The sequence below is a fragment of the Carlito syrichta genome, unplaced genomic scaffold, assembly GCF_000164805.1.
Source record: "Carlito syrichta isolate Samal-C Ts95f unplaced genomic scaffold, Tarsius_syrichta-2.0.1 Scaffold130390, whole genome shotgun sequence".
Classification (NCBI taxonomy): Eukaryota; Metazoa; Chordata; class Mammalia; order Primates; family Tarsiidae; genus Carlito; species Carlito syrichta.
Genome location: NW_007074486.1, coordinates 145,252 through 163,132, shown reverse-complemented (window position 1 = coordinate 163,132; position 17,881 = coordinate 145,252). Strand labels below are relative to the sequence as shown.

At 43.2% G+C, this 17,881-nt stretch overlaps 1 protein-coding gene across 2 annotated transcripts in view; it reads left to right on the top strand.

The window, feature by feature from the left end:
- The window catches only part of SYTL3 (synaptotagmin like 3), a 91,019-nt gene that overhangs the window by 57,682 nt on the left and 15,456 nt on the right, over window positions 1-17,881 (top strand). For both annotated transcript variants that reach the window (XM_008048973.1, XM_008048972.1), the window contains 2 exons: window positions 1,593-1,727; window positions 15,439-15,617. In XM_008048973.1, the coding sequence (XP_008047164.1) occupies window positions 1,593-1,727; window positions 15,439-15,617 (314 nt within the window). The remainder of the gene's footprint in view (window positions 1-1,592; window positions 1,728-15,438; window positions 15,618-17,881) is intronic.

Here is a 17,881-nt window from a genome sequence, read left to right as displayed (position 1 = left end):
GGTCCTGGGCAGAGCCCTGCTCCTGACTTGTAGACTGCTGCCTTCCTGCTGTGTTTCCATGTGGGGTGTGAGGAAGGAAGTGAACTCACTGTTGTCTCTTTTTATAAGGGTACTAATGCTCTCATTTCTATCTGAAGGCCACACACTCATGACCTCATCAATCCCGAATTACGTCCCAAAGGCCCCACCTCTAGATACCACCACATTGGAACTTTGGCATGTGAATTTTAGGGGACACCAGTTCAGTCCATATAAGCACCCAGGAGGCACAAGGCTTTATTGACTATTTTGTTCCATTTTCTGCCTTCTGTCCCTGTCTGACTGCACATCAATTTCCTGGGACACTATCCTGAAGCTAGGGACATACTCCCTGCTTGACCATAGTGACAGGTGCCCCAGTTGGGGGCCTCACCTCTCCATCTCCCCAGCCAGGCTTCAACACTTCCTCAGGTCACGTCCCTCTGGAGACCATCCTAGACAGAAGCTCCTGTTCCGAATGAATTCTCCCTCACCTCTTTCCCATGTACCTAACTGGTGCCGCTGTTTTCATGGTGCGTCCTCTTCCTTCTAGCCAGTGAGCCCTTGGAGAGCAGACCCTGCGTCTTCTCCCCCTTTGCCTTCTTCTCTCTTCCTCTCCTTCCTCTTCTTCCAACCCCTGGGATTTAGGTAGTGAATGGACTATCGTGGGTGGCAAATGTCTGTTGGAATTCAGCTGGCATTCTGGGGATTGAGAGCGTAAATAATCACTGGAGGTAATCCATTTTTCCCCTTTGTTCTCTAATGGGCTCACCAAGTATTTTGTTTCTGAAAATTATGACTATAAGTGCAACTGTTAGTTTTCCAAGTTCTACTTCCAAATCAGCAACAGAAAGTAAAGTCTCCCCTTGGGAACTTTGTATTTTCAGGCAGGAAGAGGTTTTCCAAACTTGCACAGTGTATTTATTGCTCTGTCCAGTAGAACTTTCTGCAGTGATGGCAATGCTCTTTACCTGAGCTGCCCAAGCAATAGCCATTGCTGCTCATGGCTGCTGAGCTCTTGAAATGTGTCCAGTGCAACTGAGGAACTGAGCCGATTGATTTTATTTGATTTCAGTTTATTTAAATTTAAACGCCACATGTGGCTGGCGACTGCCATATTGGAAACACAACTGCATACATTATAGAGGTGTCAACTATTAGCAAGTATTTTTATAAAATGTAGAGAGGTATTTTGATTTTTTTCTTTCTGCGTGAGCATGTTAGAGATAAAACTCTACTTAGCAAGCTGAATGTTATATTTCATGCAACTAAATGCCAGGATCATTATTAAGGCCAAAACGTGGACATCTTTAAGATTTTTTCCTGATCCATAAGGAACCCACCCATCACTGTTCATGGATATCCCAAAGCTGGGTGACATCTACCTTCAACACTGTGGGTATGCATGTATACATTCATACAAACACAAGTGTGTATGCCTCCTCAGCAACCGGAAGTTTGCATGTTGGAAACGTTTAGTTGTAGATGCAGGTGTGCTTGCTGAAGTCACTACACCTGAACAAAACTGACCTGGGATGCAGATTATAAAATTAATTTTGTTTATTTTTCTCTAGAAGGTGAGTGCACCAGATATTCTGAAACCTCTCAATCAAGAGGAGCCCAAACGTTCTACCAACCCTGCTTTGAAGCAAGAGACTCACTCATCCAGTCCAACACCCAGTGCATTATTCTCAGAAGGCGCGAGACATGTGAGTCTCACCCCAATATGTGAAATGTGATGTGTGGTTTCGATGATGTTGGAAGGCAAGAGTGGGAATGGGCTGTTGTCTTGTTGGATAAGCTGGAATGTGACAATAGAGCCTGGAATTACTATTTTACTTATATTGACAGCTTGGAAAACCTTGCTATACTTTGAGGGCAGGTTTTCTTTTCTTTCTTTTTGTTTTTTGTGAGTCAGGGTCTCACTCTGTCACTTAAGCTGGAGAGCAGTGACACGATCACGGCTCACTGCGACCTTAAACTTCTGGGCCAGGCGATCCTTCCTCGGCAGCCTTCCAAGTAGCTGGTTCTACAGGCATGTACTACTACAGGTAATTTTTTGATTTTTTGGTAGAGATGAGGTCTTACTATGTTTCCTAGGCTGATCTTGAACTCCTGGGCTCAAGCAATCTTCTCACCTTGGCCTCCCAAAGTGCTGGGATAGGGTTGTTGTTTTTTTTTTTTTACAACATCTTATTGTGAGCATTTTCATACATACATACATACAAGATGATGGTTTCTTTTGATTTTTTTGGTGTTTTTACTTTTGATAAAGTCTAATTTATCAAAATTTTTTCTTATGATTATTTCTGTCTTGTCCAAAGACAAGTCACGAAGATATTTTCCTATGTGAAAATTTAGCTTTTATACTTAGGTCTGTGCTCCAGGTCATTATTAATTTTTTTTTTTTTTTTTTTTTGAGTTGGAGTCTCACTCTGTTGCCCAGGCTGGAGTGCAGTGGCACACTCACAGCCACCCCAGCGTCAACCTGCTGGGCTCAAGCAGTTCTTCTGCCTCAGCCTTCCAAGTAGCCAGAACTATAGGCGTGTGCTACCATGCCCAGCTATTTATTTATTTATTTATTTATTTATTTATTTATTGTGGTGATGAGGTCTCGCCAAGTTGTCCGGTCTGGTCTTGAACCCGCAGGCTTAGGTAGTCCATTTGCCTCGGTCTCCCAAAGTGCTGGGATTACAGGCTGAGCCACTGAACCTGGCCCATTATTAATTTTTTAATGTGTGTGTGAATGGCAGAAGGAGGTATTGAGGCTCATTTTTTTTTCTATATGGATATTTAGTTAATCCAGTACTATTTATTAAAAAAAATACTATCATTTTTCCGAGTTACTTTGGCATCTTTGTTGAAAATCAAATGACCATATAAATGTGGATCTTCTTCCGGACTCTCTATTCTGTTCCACTGATCACTGATCTCTTTGTCTCTCCTTACGCCATGACCCACTTGTCTTGAGGACTGTTGCTTTGTAGTAAGTCTTGAAGTTGGATCATGCAAGTCATCCAGTTTGGTTCTTCTTTTTCAGGATTGCTTTGTGATGTTTTAAATGTGTTCACTATGTAGAAGCAGGCACTTTTATTCATTCATTTACTAAAAAAAATTATTTGAATGCTAGAGTGCCTAGAATTGTTTTTTTGTCAGATAGTAGATGCAGGAGGCCTCAGTTAACAGTTGCCTTAGTCCATTTGTGCTGCTATAACAACATTCCACAGACCGGATAATTTGTGAACAATAGAAATTTATTAATCATGGTTCTGGAGGCTGGGGAATCCAAGATCAAAGCCCTGGCAGGACTGGTATCTGGGGAAGTCCTATCTCTTATAGATTGCTCCATCTAAGTGTCCTCACATGGCAGAAAAGAAGGAAGGGCAAGAGGGCCAAATGCTGTGGGAAGCCACTTTTATAAAGTCCTTAATCCCATTCCCAAGGCTCTACCCTCATGATTTTATCACCTCCTAAAGGCTCCCCCCACCCTTAATACTGTCACATTGGCAATTAAGTTTCAACACATGACTTTGGGAGGGGACATAAACATTCAAATCATATCAACAGTTACGATTCTTTCACTTATTATATGACCTTAGACAATCCCCAAAACTCTCTAAACTTCAGAGTCCTTATCAGAGAAACGGGCATTAGAGTTCTCTTGATTTCCCTAGATAGCTTTGAGAATGAAATGATTGCAGGAATTCCGTGGCTCAATGCAGTGCTAAGAACTCAGCCTTTGGCCAGGCGCGGTGGCTAACCCCTAGAATCCCAGCACTTTGGGAGGCGGAGGCGAGAGGATTGCCTGAGCCCATGGGTTTGAGACCAGTCTGGGCAACATGGTGAGACCTTGTCTCTACAATAAATAAAAAATGAATAGCTGGATGTGATAGCACATGGTAGTTGTGCTACTTGGAAAGCTGAAGTAAAGGGTCTCCTGAGCCCAGGAGGTTGAGGCTGTGGTGGCCAAGAGTGTGGCACTGCACTCCAGCCTGGGCAACAGAGTGAGACTCTGACTCAGAAAAAAAAGAACTCAGCTTCTAGAAACTGACATTTTGGCTCATGTTCCAGCTTTTTTAGTGAAGAGTGAGCTGGAGCAAGTCCTTTAGCCAACCTGTGACTTTGGGTGGTTGTTCTTATATAAAATGATGTTTGGCTCAGATAATTTTACATTCCTCTCCTTCTCTGCATGCATGTCCAGTGGAACACTCAAGAATTGTGGCAAAAACAAATGGACCATGCATTGCAGGACAACTTGCATCCTTGGTTCAGTTGACTACATGTTAGTAGCTCTCAACAGACCCCTTCACTGGCTCATGTCGGGGGTCCTGTCCCCATCAAAACCTCTGTGCTGCACCCTTACTCCTTAAAGCATGGGACTCAGTAAATTGTCACCGCCTGGGAGCTTATCAGAAATGTTGAATCTTGGACCCTCCCACAGACCTACTGACCCAAAATATGTAACTCCACAAAGTGCAGGCAATTCATGTGCAGAGTCAAGTTTGAGAAGCAACAGTTGAGCCCTGACAACTTCAAACCTCAAACTTTTTAGGGATTCTTGAACAGTTTAGGGCTGTGCTATCCAGTACAGTAGTCATTAGTCTCACATCACTACTGAGTACGATATGGCTAGTCCAAACTGAGATATGCTGTGAGTATAAAATATACACTGAAGTTTGAAGTCTTTAGTATAAACAAATCTAATTAATTTTTATATTGATCCATGTTGATATGATAGTATTTTGGATATATTGGATTAATATAATAAATTTTTAATGTGGCTTCTAGGGAATCTTAGATTACATAGTTGGCTAACATTTCTGTTGGCCAGCATTGTTCTGGACACTAGTGTTGTGCGTGAATTAGTACCTGGGGCAAGGGCTCTATTCCGAGGGATCTCTGGAATGGAATCCAAAATGTTCCGTGCATATGCCTCTGTGTCCTTTCCTGGGAAGAAGGTTCATGTATTCATCCAGAAAGTTCATGTTTTTATCCAGCTCTCAAACAGATCTGAGAACTGACACTGGTTAAGAGCCAGGATTTGGCCGGGCTCAGTGGCTCAGCCTGTAATCCTAGCACTTTGGGAGGCTGAGGTGAGTGGACTGCCTGAGCCTGCAGGTTCGAGACCCACCTGGGCAACTTGGCAAGACCTCATCTCTACGATAAATCAAAAATTAGCCGGGTGTGGTAGCGCACACCTGTAATTCCAGCTACTTGGAAGGCTGAGGCGGAAGGATCACCAGAGCCCAGCAGGTCGAGGCTGTGGTGTCCGGGAGGGTGCCACTACACTCCAGTCTGGGTGACGGAGTGAGACTCCAACTAAAAAAAAAAAAAAAGCCAGGATTTGACTCTCAGACACAAATGCTGTTCACACCATCCTCTCATGGAAGTCTCTGACTTCTTGCTGAGTGTGGTCTCCTGTCCTGGGTCACACAGCCAGTGGTATCAGAACCAAGTGTCTGACTGCTGAGACCCTGTCTGTTTGGGCTGCTATAACAAACTAGCATTGATTGAGTGGCTATAAACAACCGTGATGTATTTCTCACCGTTCTGGAAGCTGGACGTCCAGGCTCAAAGCACCAGCAGAATCTGGTAAGGACCCATTTCCTGACTTGTAGGTGGCTCCTTCTCACCACGTCCCCACCTGGTGGAAGAGGCAAGGGAGGTCCTTCGTGCCTATTTTATGAGGGCACTAATCCCATTCATGAGGGCTCTGCCCTCGTGATCTAATCACTTTCCAGAGTTCCTACCTCCTAATAGCACTCTCTTGAAGGTGAAGATTTCAACATATGGATTTGGGGGCACACAAACATTCAGGTCCTGACCCTCTGCTTCTCACATGCCCTTTTCATTTGAGAAACCAAAGCTGTGAGAAGCCTGCAGTCGTCCTGCCGGAATGTTTGAGAGAGCTTGTGCTGGAGGGTGGTCTGGCGCTTTCTGCACGCCAAGGTAGGGCTTGCATTTGAGAATAGTTCAGAAAGATAAACTGGCCTGAGCCAACACTTCCGTGAGGCAAGGCAACTCCAAAACCTCTCCTCGGGTTGAACCCTGTGGTGGGTTCACTCACCCCGCCTCTCCCTAAGATCACATTGTCTCTACCCCCGGTGATGGAAGAATGCCAAGGACTCCTGCCAACTTGAGCCTGTGCAAAGCTGACCACGGGGATGAGGCTGAACCTCCATAGAGAGCCAGTAAGGCGGTTTGTCTGACTTCCCAGTGCCCTCTAGATTGGACTCTAAGCTCCTCCGATGGCCAGAGTCAAGTTTTTATAGCCCCAGAAACTAATACATAGCCCAGTATGCAGGTTTGGATCTGCTGTGGTGGCCTGTGGGGTCCTGCACGACCTGTCCCCCGCCCCCCGACCTCATCAGCCATCACCCTCCCCTGGCTCACTCCACTCAATCACTTGGCTGTACACTGATCCTGGAGGCCCTGGACACATCCTGGTTCTGGACATTTCTGCCTTGTTCCCTCTTTGGACACCAGCAAGCCATGTACTTCCTTCCTTCAAGTCTTTGCCTCCTGCGCTGTTTTTCTTACCTGCTCAGTGTGTATTTATATTCTTAGCACTCTCGGCATGCTATATGTTTGTGCTCATCTGTTGTATATTGTCTACCCCACCTCCCTACTAGACTGTGATTCCCAAGTTCCTTGAACTTGTCTAACATGTCAATGACCTCAGTAAATATTAGTTGAGTAGTTGGATTAATCCTTCTTGTAGCTGTCATCTATTGAAAGCCTGTGGTAGGTGCTTCACATGTTAGTCATTCTCTGATTGTCTTGTTATGGAAGATGCTGTGACCTCATTTCACAAATGAGGAACCTGAGATCCATGGAGATTAAGTGATTTGTCAAGGTCCTATGGTGACTATGGAACTCCGATTCAAACCAGGGGCCCTGGGAGTCAACACTCAGACTTTTTGTGCTGTCCCACAGAGTGCGTTGAATTCTTTTTTTTTTCTGAGTTGGGGTCTCACTCCTTCACCTAGGGTAGAGTGCAGTGGCACACTCGCGGACACCCCAGCGTCAACCTGCTGGGCTCAGGCGATCCTTCTGCCTCAGCCTTCTGAGTAGCTAGAATTTCAGACGCACGCAGCCACGCACGGCTATTTTTTATTTTATTGTAGAGGGAAGGTCTCATCAAGTTGCCCAGCTGGTCTCGACCCCATGGGCTCAGACAATCCACTTGTCTCGGCCTCACAAAGTGCTGGGATTACAGGCTGAGCCAGCAAGCCCGGCCGCATTGAATTCTTAAGCTGAGTGGTCTTCCTGGCCCATGCCATCTGGTTCTGAGTCCTTTGCTGGGGGCTGATCCACACCTAGAAAACTTTTAAGGGTTAGGGAAGCAGGGTGCTGGGGTAAGGAGCAGTGGGGTGAGTAAATCTATCTTAGTCTCTATTAGTAGGAATGGCTCCTATAAATCCTAGTGCAAATTCAGTAGGGCTCTATGTTCTCATCCTTTTTCCAAAAGTTTTCTCTGTTTTGTGCCCTTAACATTTATAATCATGCAGTTGGATTATGGTGTATTTTATTGTAACCTGTTCCCTTTAGACCAAAGCAGTGTTTGAGGAAATCAGACGCCCACAAAACAAATAACCAGGTTATAGCTTCTTGTAAGAGATGGTACTTACCCTTCTGAGAGATATTTACATTCTCTGAGAAATTAGGAATTGGGGCTAGAAAAAGTTTATTATATTTCCACTTATTAAGTAGAAATACAAACAGACAATAAGGAGGAAACGTTCAACTTCCCAAGTAGCCAAATCGGTGCACAATTAAAGCAAGCTGCTACTTAGGAATGACAGTAAAAATTTTTTTTTGAGTTGGAGTCTCACTCCTTCGCCCACGCCGAAGTGCAGTGGCACGCACGCTCAAAGCCACCCCAGTGTCGACCTGCTGGACTCTGGCCATCCTTCCACCTCAGCCTTCCGAGTGGCCGGAATTATAGACGTGTGCTATCACACCTGGCTATTTTAAATTTTATTGTAGCAACGAGGTCTCGCCAAGTTGCCCAGGCTGGTCTCGAACCCGCGGGCTCAGACAGTCCATTAAGTAAATTTTAAAATCATAGAGCTCCGTGCTGGCCAGGGTGGAGAAGAGCAGACGGCAAATGGAAACTGCTATAACTTTTCTGGAGGGCAATTAGCAATCAACATCAAAAGCCTTTATAGAATACACATTCTCTTGAATTCAGCAGCTTCAGCTACAGAAAATAGTCTTTAAAAATAGTCATAAATGTCGCCCAAAATGTGCATCCATAGATGTCGAGGTCAGCCTTTTTAATTATTGTTTTAATTTCAAAAAATTGGCAACAACCAAAATGTCAAGAGAAAGTAAGTGACGGGGAATAAGCATGCATTATGATTCTCATTGTATAGATTCTAAAACCGGGCAAAACTAGCCAGTATGTTGTTAGGAGGATATACACATATATAATCGAACCACCAAGAAAAACAAGGATGATTAGTGGACAGTTGTTTTGTTTTGGCTTAATTTTAATTTTAGAGCAGCTGTGGGGTACAAGTGGGGATTGACTACATAAGTAGACTGCATGCAGGTGGAAGTTTGGGCTTCTAGCTGACTCTCTCTCTGCCTGATAGTGGACCAGATACCCAGGGTGTTTCCTCCCTTCCTCTTCCCTCCTTTCTTCCCCTGGCTGTGTCCAGCATCTGCCAATCCCACCCTTGTGCACATGTGACCAGTAATCAAGGCCCACTTATGAGTGAGAACATGCAGTATTTAGTCCTTTGTTTCTGAGATAGTTCACTTAGTATGATGGTCTCTAGCAGCATCCATGTTGCTGCGAAGGTCATGATTTTATTCTTCCTATGGCTGTGTAATATTTCATTGTGTATATGTACCACATTTTCTTTATCCTGTCCACTTTTGATGGGCATCTGGGTTGGTTCCATGCTTTTGCTATTGTGAATAGTGCTGCCAATAACATGTGTGTGCAGGTGCCTTTTTGGCAAAGTGATTTATGTTCCTCTGGGTGTAGTCCCAGAAGAGGGATTTGGCAGACAATTTTGAAACAGCATTATCTCAGGGACAGAAATGAGAGGGGATTTGATGAGTGGGGTGGGGTGGGTGGGTCTCAGGGTGCTTCCAAGGTCCTGATGATGTTATTTTTCCTTAAGCTGAGCAGTGGACACATGGATGTTAATTTTTAAATTATGTTTGATTATACCTATGCAGTATATGTACTGGTTTATATATTATACATTTCAGAGCAAAAAAGAACAAAAGAAAGAAAGGAAAATCTACGGAAATGACTTGCTGAGCTCACAAAGGGCAGCGGCATTTTGTGGCATTTTCAAAATGTTGGTAAACTAAGCTTACCATGCATAGGCACAGTTCCAAATCTTTATTTATGCATTAATGAATTCAGCCCCATCATGACCTTATGAAATAGATCCCCATTTTACAGGTGAAAAAACGGAGGCTACAGAGATTAAGAAAATTGTTCAAGGCCACACAGCCTCTAAGTGTCAGGGCTAGACATTTAAAGGTTGTCCAGCTCCATTGTCCACCATCTTTGCCATTTTGCAGAAATGTTCTGTGTGTTCTTGATTACCAGGATTTATTATTTTTTAACACGGCCATGGTTTCGGTACTGCTACTCTTCTGCCTTTGTAAAATCAGAGGGCTTGGGGCTTTGCTTATAGCAACAGGAGTTACATATGTCATCTTTACAGAAAGTCACTGGCAAGAATGCTCCCTACCTGCCTTGGGGAGTTCTCCTTTGCTTTTGTCCAGACTTTTTCTTTCCAACCTGGACAGACCCAACGGCTTTAATAAAAGTCAAGTAAAAGCCAATCTCAGCACTTTGGGAGGCCAAGGTGGGAAGATTACTTGAGCCCAGGGGTTCAAGACCAGCCCGGGCAACATAACATGACCTTGTCTCTACAAAAAAAAAAAAAATTAGCAGGATGTGGTGACACACACCTGTAGTCTCAGGGGTGAGCCATGATCGTGCCACTGCACTCCAGCCTGGGTGACAAAACGAGAACTTGACTTAACAACAAAACAAAACAAGCTCCCACACACACAACCAAAACATGTCAGGATGAGTTGCTCTTCTGGGTCAGAACCTTTGGTTGACTCCATTTGCTGCTTAAAGTTTGTACCTGCTCAAAGTCTCCGTTCTGGCTCAAAGGAAAGCAGAAGCGGGCACCCTGCCACGGTGGCAGTAGTGGAGCCATAAGTTATCTCAGAAGGAATGTGTTTGACCAAAGAACACTCTTCGTTCTCCTTTCATTATCTGAAAGGAGGATGTGTCCTTCCTCCTCCCTGCTAAGCAGACACAGCAGACAGCCCAAAGATTTAGGAGCCCAGGAGTCCACCATCAGCTCTATTCTGATTTGTGCTGTAATTTTGGGTGTGTCCAAACCTGCCTTGCCCTGTTTATCTACGTGTAAAATGAAGGATGAGTAATTACAGTGCTTCCCGGGTGTTTTAGAATTTTGGGTGCCAACCCAGGTGAGCCCAGATGTATGCCTTCTTCCCATCTGCACCCCAGTAGCCATGCACCCAAGATGCAGGGCACACGATGGGCAGCCCTGATGCTAGTACACATGCACTCCCATCCCGGGCATCAGGTCTGCCCTGTCATGTCACCAGTGCCAGGTGTACTCAGCACTGCCCAGCATCCCTGATGTGTTTGTCTGGCTAACCCTATCTTCTACTCTCCACAACAACCATTTCACACTTTCTCCAATCTTCTCACACCCACTCCTCCTCCTCACTCTCAACAAATCAATCTCCCTTACTACTCTACAAAGAAAGAAAAGGAAAGAAGGCCAGACGTGGTGGCTCATGCCTATAATCCTAGCATTTGGGGAGGCCAAGGCGAGAGGTTTGCTTGAGCCCAGGAGTTCAAGAATAGCCTAGGCAACATATGAGACCTCATCTCTACAAGAAACTAGCCAGGTATGGTGGTATGCGCCTGTAGTACCAGCTACTCTGATGGCTGAGGCAGAAGGATCACCTGAGTCCAGGAGGTCGAGGCTGCGGTGAGCTGTGATCACACCACTGCCCTCCAGTCTGGGTGACAGAGTAAGACTTTGACTCAACAACAACAGAAGAAATGAATCAGGTTGGAATTTTCGAATTCTTCTGATGCCAAAAAAATTTTTTTAGCCGCTCCCACCTCCCCAAAGTCAACCTAACTGTATTCGTACCCAATCCCACTCCCTTCCCTACCCACAGGAGAAGCTGCTGACTCCCCCAGCAACACTTGGCATCCTACCCTCCGTGCCTACCCTGCACCTTATTCTACGACTTACTCCTTCTCTCTCTCAATTCAGCCTCTCCTCACTCAGGTCCTTCCCATTGGCCTTAAGCACATTCAAATCCTCCTTTAAAACACAAAGCACCCTTCCTCAGCCTTCCATTCCCTTTCCACTGCCATTTTCTCTTCCCCTCCTCACCTAAGTTTTTCTGAGTTTTCAGCCCTTGGCATTCCCATGTCTTCCCCTCCCACTCACAACTTACCCTGGTCTGGCTTCCTAGTCCCTCACCCCCCAAAAGTCCTCCGCTTTTGGTACATTGGTATTTAAGCTGTGTCATCTGAGTACCATAGAGTCAGACATTTTTGAGACCACTCACTGTCTTTTCTTATAGTGTGCAGTCTACTCTGTTTTGCTGTAATTTTGATGTGTTTTGGTTTAAATCTACTTTCTTATCTACTTGTTTTCTATTATCCATTTGTGGTCTATTTTTTCCTTCTACTTTGTGTCACTGTCTCCATTCCCCTTCTTTTCATGACTCCATTTAGATTAATCAGATCTTCAGGCTTCTGTGATTTCTAATGGAGAGTAAGCTGGTTATATCTTATTGATTCCTCCATCAAAGGTAATAGATTCTTTTCTTTTCTGCCTTTAAGTTTTTCTCTTTGTCTTTGATTTTCAGTCATTTTATTATGATGTGCCTCTGTGTAGTTTTACTTCTTAAAATTTTTTTCCTTGAATTTGTGGTGTATTGGCTCTTTAATTTAGTCTTTTAGTCTTAAAAATGTCTTAGCCATTATCTCTTCAAATAAACATTCTTCCCCATTTTTTCTCTATGTGGGGCTCTAAACATATATTATACTTTTTCATTATGTCCTATATATTTCTTATACCTTTTATTTTCCATTTACCTTTTTCTCTGTGCACCATTCTAGATATTTTCTATTGACTCATCTTCTAGTTTACCAATCCTCCCTTCAGCCATGTCTGGTCTTATGTTGACTTAATTTGTGCAATTCTTTATTTTAATTACTTTTTAGACTGTAATTTTTATTTGAGTCTTTATTATAGATTCTAGTTCTCTGGAGAAATTTTTTTATCTTGTCATATATTTTCTTGACCATATTAGTCACAGTTATTTTAAAGCTTATGTCTTGCAATGTCAATATGTGAATCACCTGTGATCCAGATTGTGTTGTTTTTCTCCCTCTGTTTTTGGCCACTTATTTCTGGATCCTAGAGTTAGGATGACCAACCAATAGGTTTACCCAGGACTCTCCTGGTTTTAGCACTTCAGTTCCTGCATCTCAGGAAATTCCTTAGTTCTGAGGAAACTGGGACAGTTGGTTACCTTTTAGTACTGGTATGCATGGCAATTTTTATTGAATGCTAGACACTGTGTATGAAAACTAGGATAATCTGCGACTCAGAAAGATATTATCATCCTTCATAGAGAATTCACTTTTGCTTTCAGCAGACAGCTAATGTGGAGGTAAATTGTGTTTATCTAGTCTGGGGTTGAGCTAATTCAAAGCTGGGTTTCAGTTTGTGAGAACTGGGTCATTTCCAGTTGACTCCTAGTAAGCAAGCCTTTGAGGGGTCCAAACTAAAAGTCTAGATATTTACTAAGTCCTTTCTCTGTGGTAGACCTGAGCTCCAATTTTTTTCTCTCTAGTATGATGAAACATGGAAGAATTCTTTTTTCAGATTTTAAAATTATTTTATTGTAAAGATGTGGGGTACAATTCAGGATTAGGTATACAAGTGGTTATGATACAGGTAAAATTTGGGCCTCCCTTTGGTCCTCACTTTGTCTGGTTTGAAATCAGGTACCCTTGTTGATGTTGTGTCCCCCGCCCCCCAGAGTATCGCTCTACTGCCAATCCCTGAAAGTATTAAGCTTCTCAGCCTCTCAGTCACAGCTTCCGAAGCAGCAAACACCTGAAGGAAAAACAGCATCCAGTGTCTCTCTTACTTCAGTGCATTTTCCTTTCCTCCAGCAACTTAGCTCCTCAAGTTCATGGCTTCATAACCTTGAATGCTAATATTTGTCTCCCAAACCTGTTAGACTGCTGAAAACGTCGCTCCGCTTCTGAGTTTTGTAGCTGTTTCATTTGGATTGGCTTCTTGGCCTTCCAGCCCTGTGTTGCTTACACATGGACAAATGCCTCAAAGGAAAAAGCAGCTCAGAATGTCAGGCTTGTGCTTCTCTTCTCTTTAGCATCTTGGACCCTTGCACTCTGGCTGTCTTGGCAGCTCTACAATGTCTTGAAGCAGTTTGTCTGGTTGTTAAATTCAGCATTCTAATTGTTCTCGGTCAAAAAGTTGGTGTAATACAATTCAGTCTGACACAACCTGAAGCAGAGTCCCATGACGAATACCATTTTAATTGACAGAATTTTCTAATACTTCCATTCATCTACCTGGTTCTTCTCTCAGGCTGCTTACACCTTTGGCCAAGCTTCCTTATCCATTCTCTCCTACTTCCACTTTTTTTTTGAGTTGGGATCTCACTTTGTCACCCAGACTGGAGTGCAGTGACACGATCATGGCTCACTGCAGCCTCAACCGCCAGGACTCAGGTGATCCTTCCCACTCAGCCTCCCAAGTAGCTGGGACTACAGGCACATCCACCACAACTGGCTAATTTTTTTTGTAGAGGTGAGGTCTCACTATGTTGCCTAGGCTGGTCTCAAAACTCCTGGGCTCAAACAATCCTCTCACCTCAGCTTCCCAGAGTGCTGGGATTACAGATGTGGGCCACTGCACCCAACCTCCTTTCTCCACCTTTTATAACTTGTTCATTCATGTTGTCTCACCATTCCATACCTTTTTGAGTGTGTACAATTTTTAAAAATTATTTTACATTTTGGCAGTTGTGTGGTGTTGGCAAATAACATTTTTTGGAGCCAGTGACTAGTTGTGGCAAAGCTGGTTGTGTGTTCTTGGCATCAACTAACTCAGATTCAGGCCTCTGATGAGTTGTTGGTGTGGTTTTATTTTTCTCTCTCTCTCCAGTACTTCTGACTCTGTCCTCAGGCTTCCTTCTTAGCTTCTTTTCCTGATGTTTCCTCGTGTGGAGGAGCTAGTTAGGAATTAGAAATGGAAATCAGTTAGGCTTCTCCTTTCCTGTGAAGTCAGCACTGAGATTGGTTGCATGCAAATGGTGGCAAATATTTAAGCAAATTTAATAGCGATTTATTGTATCTTTCTGGCATAGGCACTTCGTGCTACTTCTCTACATCATGTAAGTTCAGTGTGCCCTGATTTGTGATGATAGTTTTATTCTCTATTTTAGGTGCCCAAGAAATGGTCAACACATCATTGGTTATCTTTGACTGCACACTACATACCTTTTCTACTTAGTCCTCACCGTTACCCCATGAGATTAGGATTATTATTCCAGTTAGACTTTGAGGCAGCTAATGGGTGAGTGGAACCAGCATGAAAGTCCAGGTCTGTCTGATTCCTGGTCACGGCCACTCGGACCCTCACTGTGTGCTTTTCTCACGGCCAGCCTGTCCTGTGTGCTCTCTGCCCTCCTGAGAGTTCTCTGACAGGATGGCACAGATGATAGTCCATCTCACCCCCAGTGATTCGTGTTAAAGAATGAGATTGCGTAACCTTTATTGCTGGGCAAACACTGCATCTGGGCGAGACAGGGCCCTCTGAGGATTCCCATCTCCTCAGGACAGAACATGTGGCAATTGGCGTTGGCAAAGTGCAAGCTGGTACATCATTAACTACAAGTGAGTCAGGATGCATGTTCTGCATGAGTTCTGATTTATTTTTTATCTTGAAACTAGAACTAGCCGGGCTCGGTGGCTCAGCCTGTAATCCCGCACCTTTGGGAGGCTGAGGTGAGTGGATTGCCTGAGCCCGCGGGTTCAAGACCCGCCTGGGCAGCGAGACCTCATCTCTACAATAAATCAAAAAATCAACCGGGCGTGGTAGTGCATACCTATAATTCCGGCTACTTGGAAGGCTGAGGTGGAAGGATCGCTGGAGCCCAGCAGGTCGAGGCTGTGGTGGCCGGGAGCGGCCACTGCACTCCAGTCTGGGCGACAGAGTGAGACTCCAACTCAAAAAAAAAAAAAAAGAAACTAGAACTGCAATAATAATAATAATAGTAATAATAATAATAATAATCAACTGTGAGGTAATGTATTATATCTATCATTCTTAATTTCAGGGAAGTTTAATTAGCATTAACAGCACTTGTACAGAGATGGACAATTTTGACAACGCAAATGTCACTGGAGAAATAGAATTTGCCATTCGTTATTGCTTCACAACCCATTCTTTAGAAATATGCATCAAGGCCTGCAAGAACCTTGCCTATGGAGAGGAAAAAAAGAAAAAATGCAATCCGTAAGTTTTTTTTTTTAAGTTTCATGCATAATGATAGATGTATTGAGTTCTAAAATTTATATGAAAAAATAACCAAGACATTTATAAAAAAGAACAAAAATGAAAAGACTTACTTCAAGAATTACTATAAAGCTGGGCCAGGCGTGGTGGCTCATGCCTGTAATCCCAGCAATTTGGGAGGCCAAGGCAGGAGAATCTCTTGAACTCAGGAATTCAAGACTAGCCTAGGCAACATAGCAAGTCTTTGTCTCTACAAAAATAAAAATAAAAAAATTAGCTGAGGCAGGAAGATTATCTGATCATCTGATCCAAAAGGTCAAGTCTGTGGTGAAATGGGATTGCGTCACTGCACTCTAACCTGGGAAACAGAGTGATACCCCCCTCACCCAAAAAAGGAATGACTGTTAAGCTATAGTCATTCAAACAATGACTATACAAGGATAGACAAGTAGGCCAACTGAGCAGAACCAAAGTCTAGATACTGACCTTAGCACACATGAGAAACTAAGTGATTGACAGTGTCTTAGTTAGTTTCAGCTGTTCTCAGAATACCATAGACTGGGGTGGCCTATAAACAACAGAACTTTATTTCTCACAGTTCAAGAGACTGGGAAGTCCAAGATCAAGGTGCTGGCAGATTTGGTGTCTGGTGAGGGCTCTCTTTGTGCTTCTTATACGGTTGTCTTCTTGTGTCCTCACATGGTGAAAGGGACAAGGCAACTCTCTGGGGCCTCTTTTATGAGGGCACTGACCCTAGTCATGAGGATTCTACCCTCATACCTGATCACCTTCCAAAGACCCCAGCTCCTAAAACCATTACATTGTGTGTTAGGCTTCAACTTAGGAATTTGGGGTGGGGCATAAAATATTCAGTCTATAACAAGGGACTATTACAAATCAGCTGGGAAAGGGTAGACTTCAATAAACAATGCTGGAAAATTTGACTTTCTGTACAGGAAAAACACAATTTAAATCTTGGTCCACATAATCCTTAAACAGACTAAAATTTTTCTTCCAACTGATACATGTGAAGTGGTATATCATTCCATTGTTTTAATGTACATTTCCTTAATTACTAACAAAGATGAAAAACTTCTTGTATGTGCATTAACCACATAGGGTTCCCCCTCTGTGAACTTCCTGTTCATACCTAAAAAACTCTTTCTTGCTTTTATGTATTATACATATCGTTGCTCAGCTATTACTTGTTTTCTAACTTGCTTTTAATGACTTTTCTTGTAGAGAATTTAATATCACATTTGTCAAGCCTTTCTTTTAAAATCTCTGCTTTTTGTGTCTGTAGTATTCCCATGCCACCTGAAGGTTATAAATGCATTTTTCTCTGTTTTCTTCTAATGGAGTTTTTGTCACACTTAAATCTTTTCACATTAGAACTGAATTGAAATTCTGTATGTATGGTTTAAGGCAGGCACTCTATTTTTGCCTTTCTTTTTTTCTACATGGAAAACTTTTAGCATCCTGCTTTAATTACCAACTAGAGAGTGATGGTAGGAAAACAAAAGGATTGTTGAACGAATCAAACTCTCTTCTGCTTTGAAAGCTTCACTAGCTCTTCAGTACCAAATCAAGTACACATTTTGATAGCACTTCTGGTTCCTCCATTAACAGAATCTCTCTTATCTTTCTAGTCTTAACTTCTACTGTTCCTCCACCTATTCTGTATGTGCCATTCCAGAAAACCATTCCAGGAAAACTGGAATGGTTTCTGTCCCAAAAGTAATCCCTGACTTTAGCATTTAAAAATTTCTAGGATGCAGCTAAAGCAAGTGCTTATATTTAAAAAGAAGAAAAGTTTAAATAAATCATTTAAACCTCCATCTTAAAAATGCTAGAAGAACAAATTGTTTCTAAAGTAAGGATGGAAATAGTAAGGATAAGAACGAAAATCAACGAGATAGAAAACAAGAAAGAAAAATCAGTGAACTCAGATATTGGTTCTTTGAAAAGATTAATAAAATTGATAACCATCTAGTTAAATTTATCAGGATTTAAAAGAGAATACACAAGCCGGGCTCAGTGGCTCAGCCTGTAATCCTGCGCTTTGGGAGGCTGAAGTGAGTAGATTGCCTGAGCCCGCCTGGGCAACTTGGTGAGACCTCATCTCTACAATCAATCAAAAAATTAGCCGGGCGTGGTAGCGCATGCCTGTAGTTCCAGCTACTTGGAAGGCTGAGGCAGAAGGATTGCCAGAGCCCAGCAGGTCGAGGCTGCGGTGACTGGGAGTGGCCACTGCACTCCAGTCT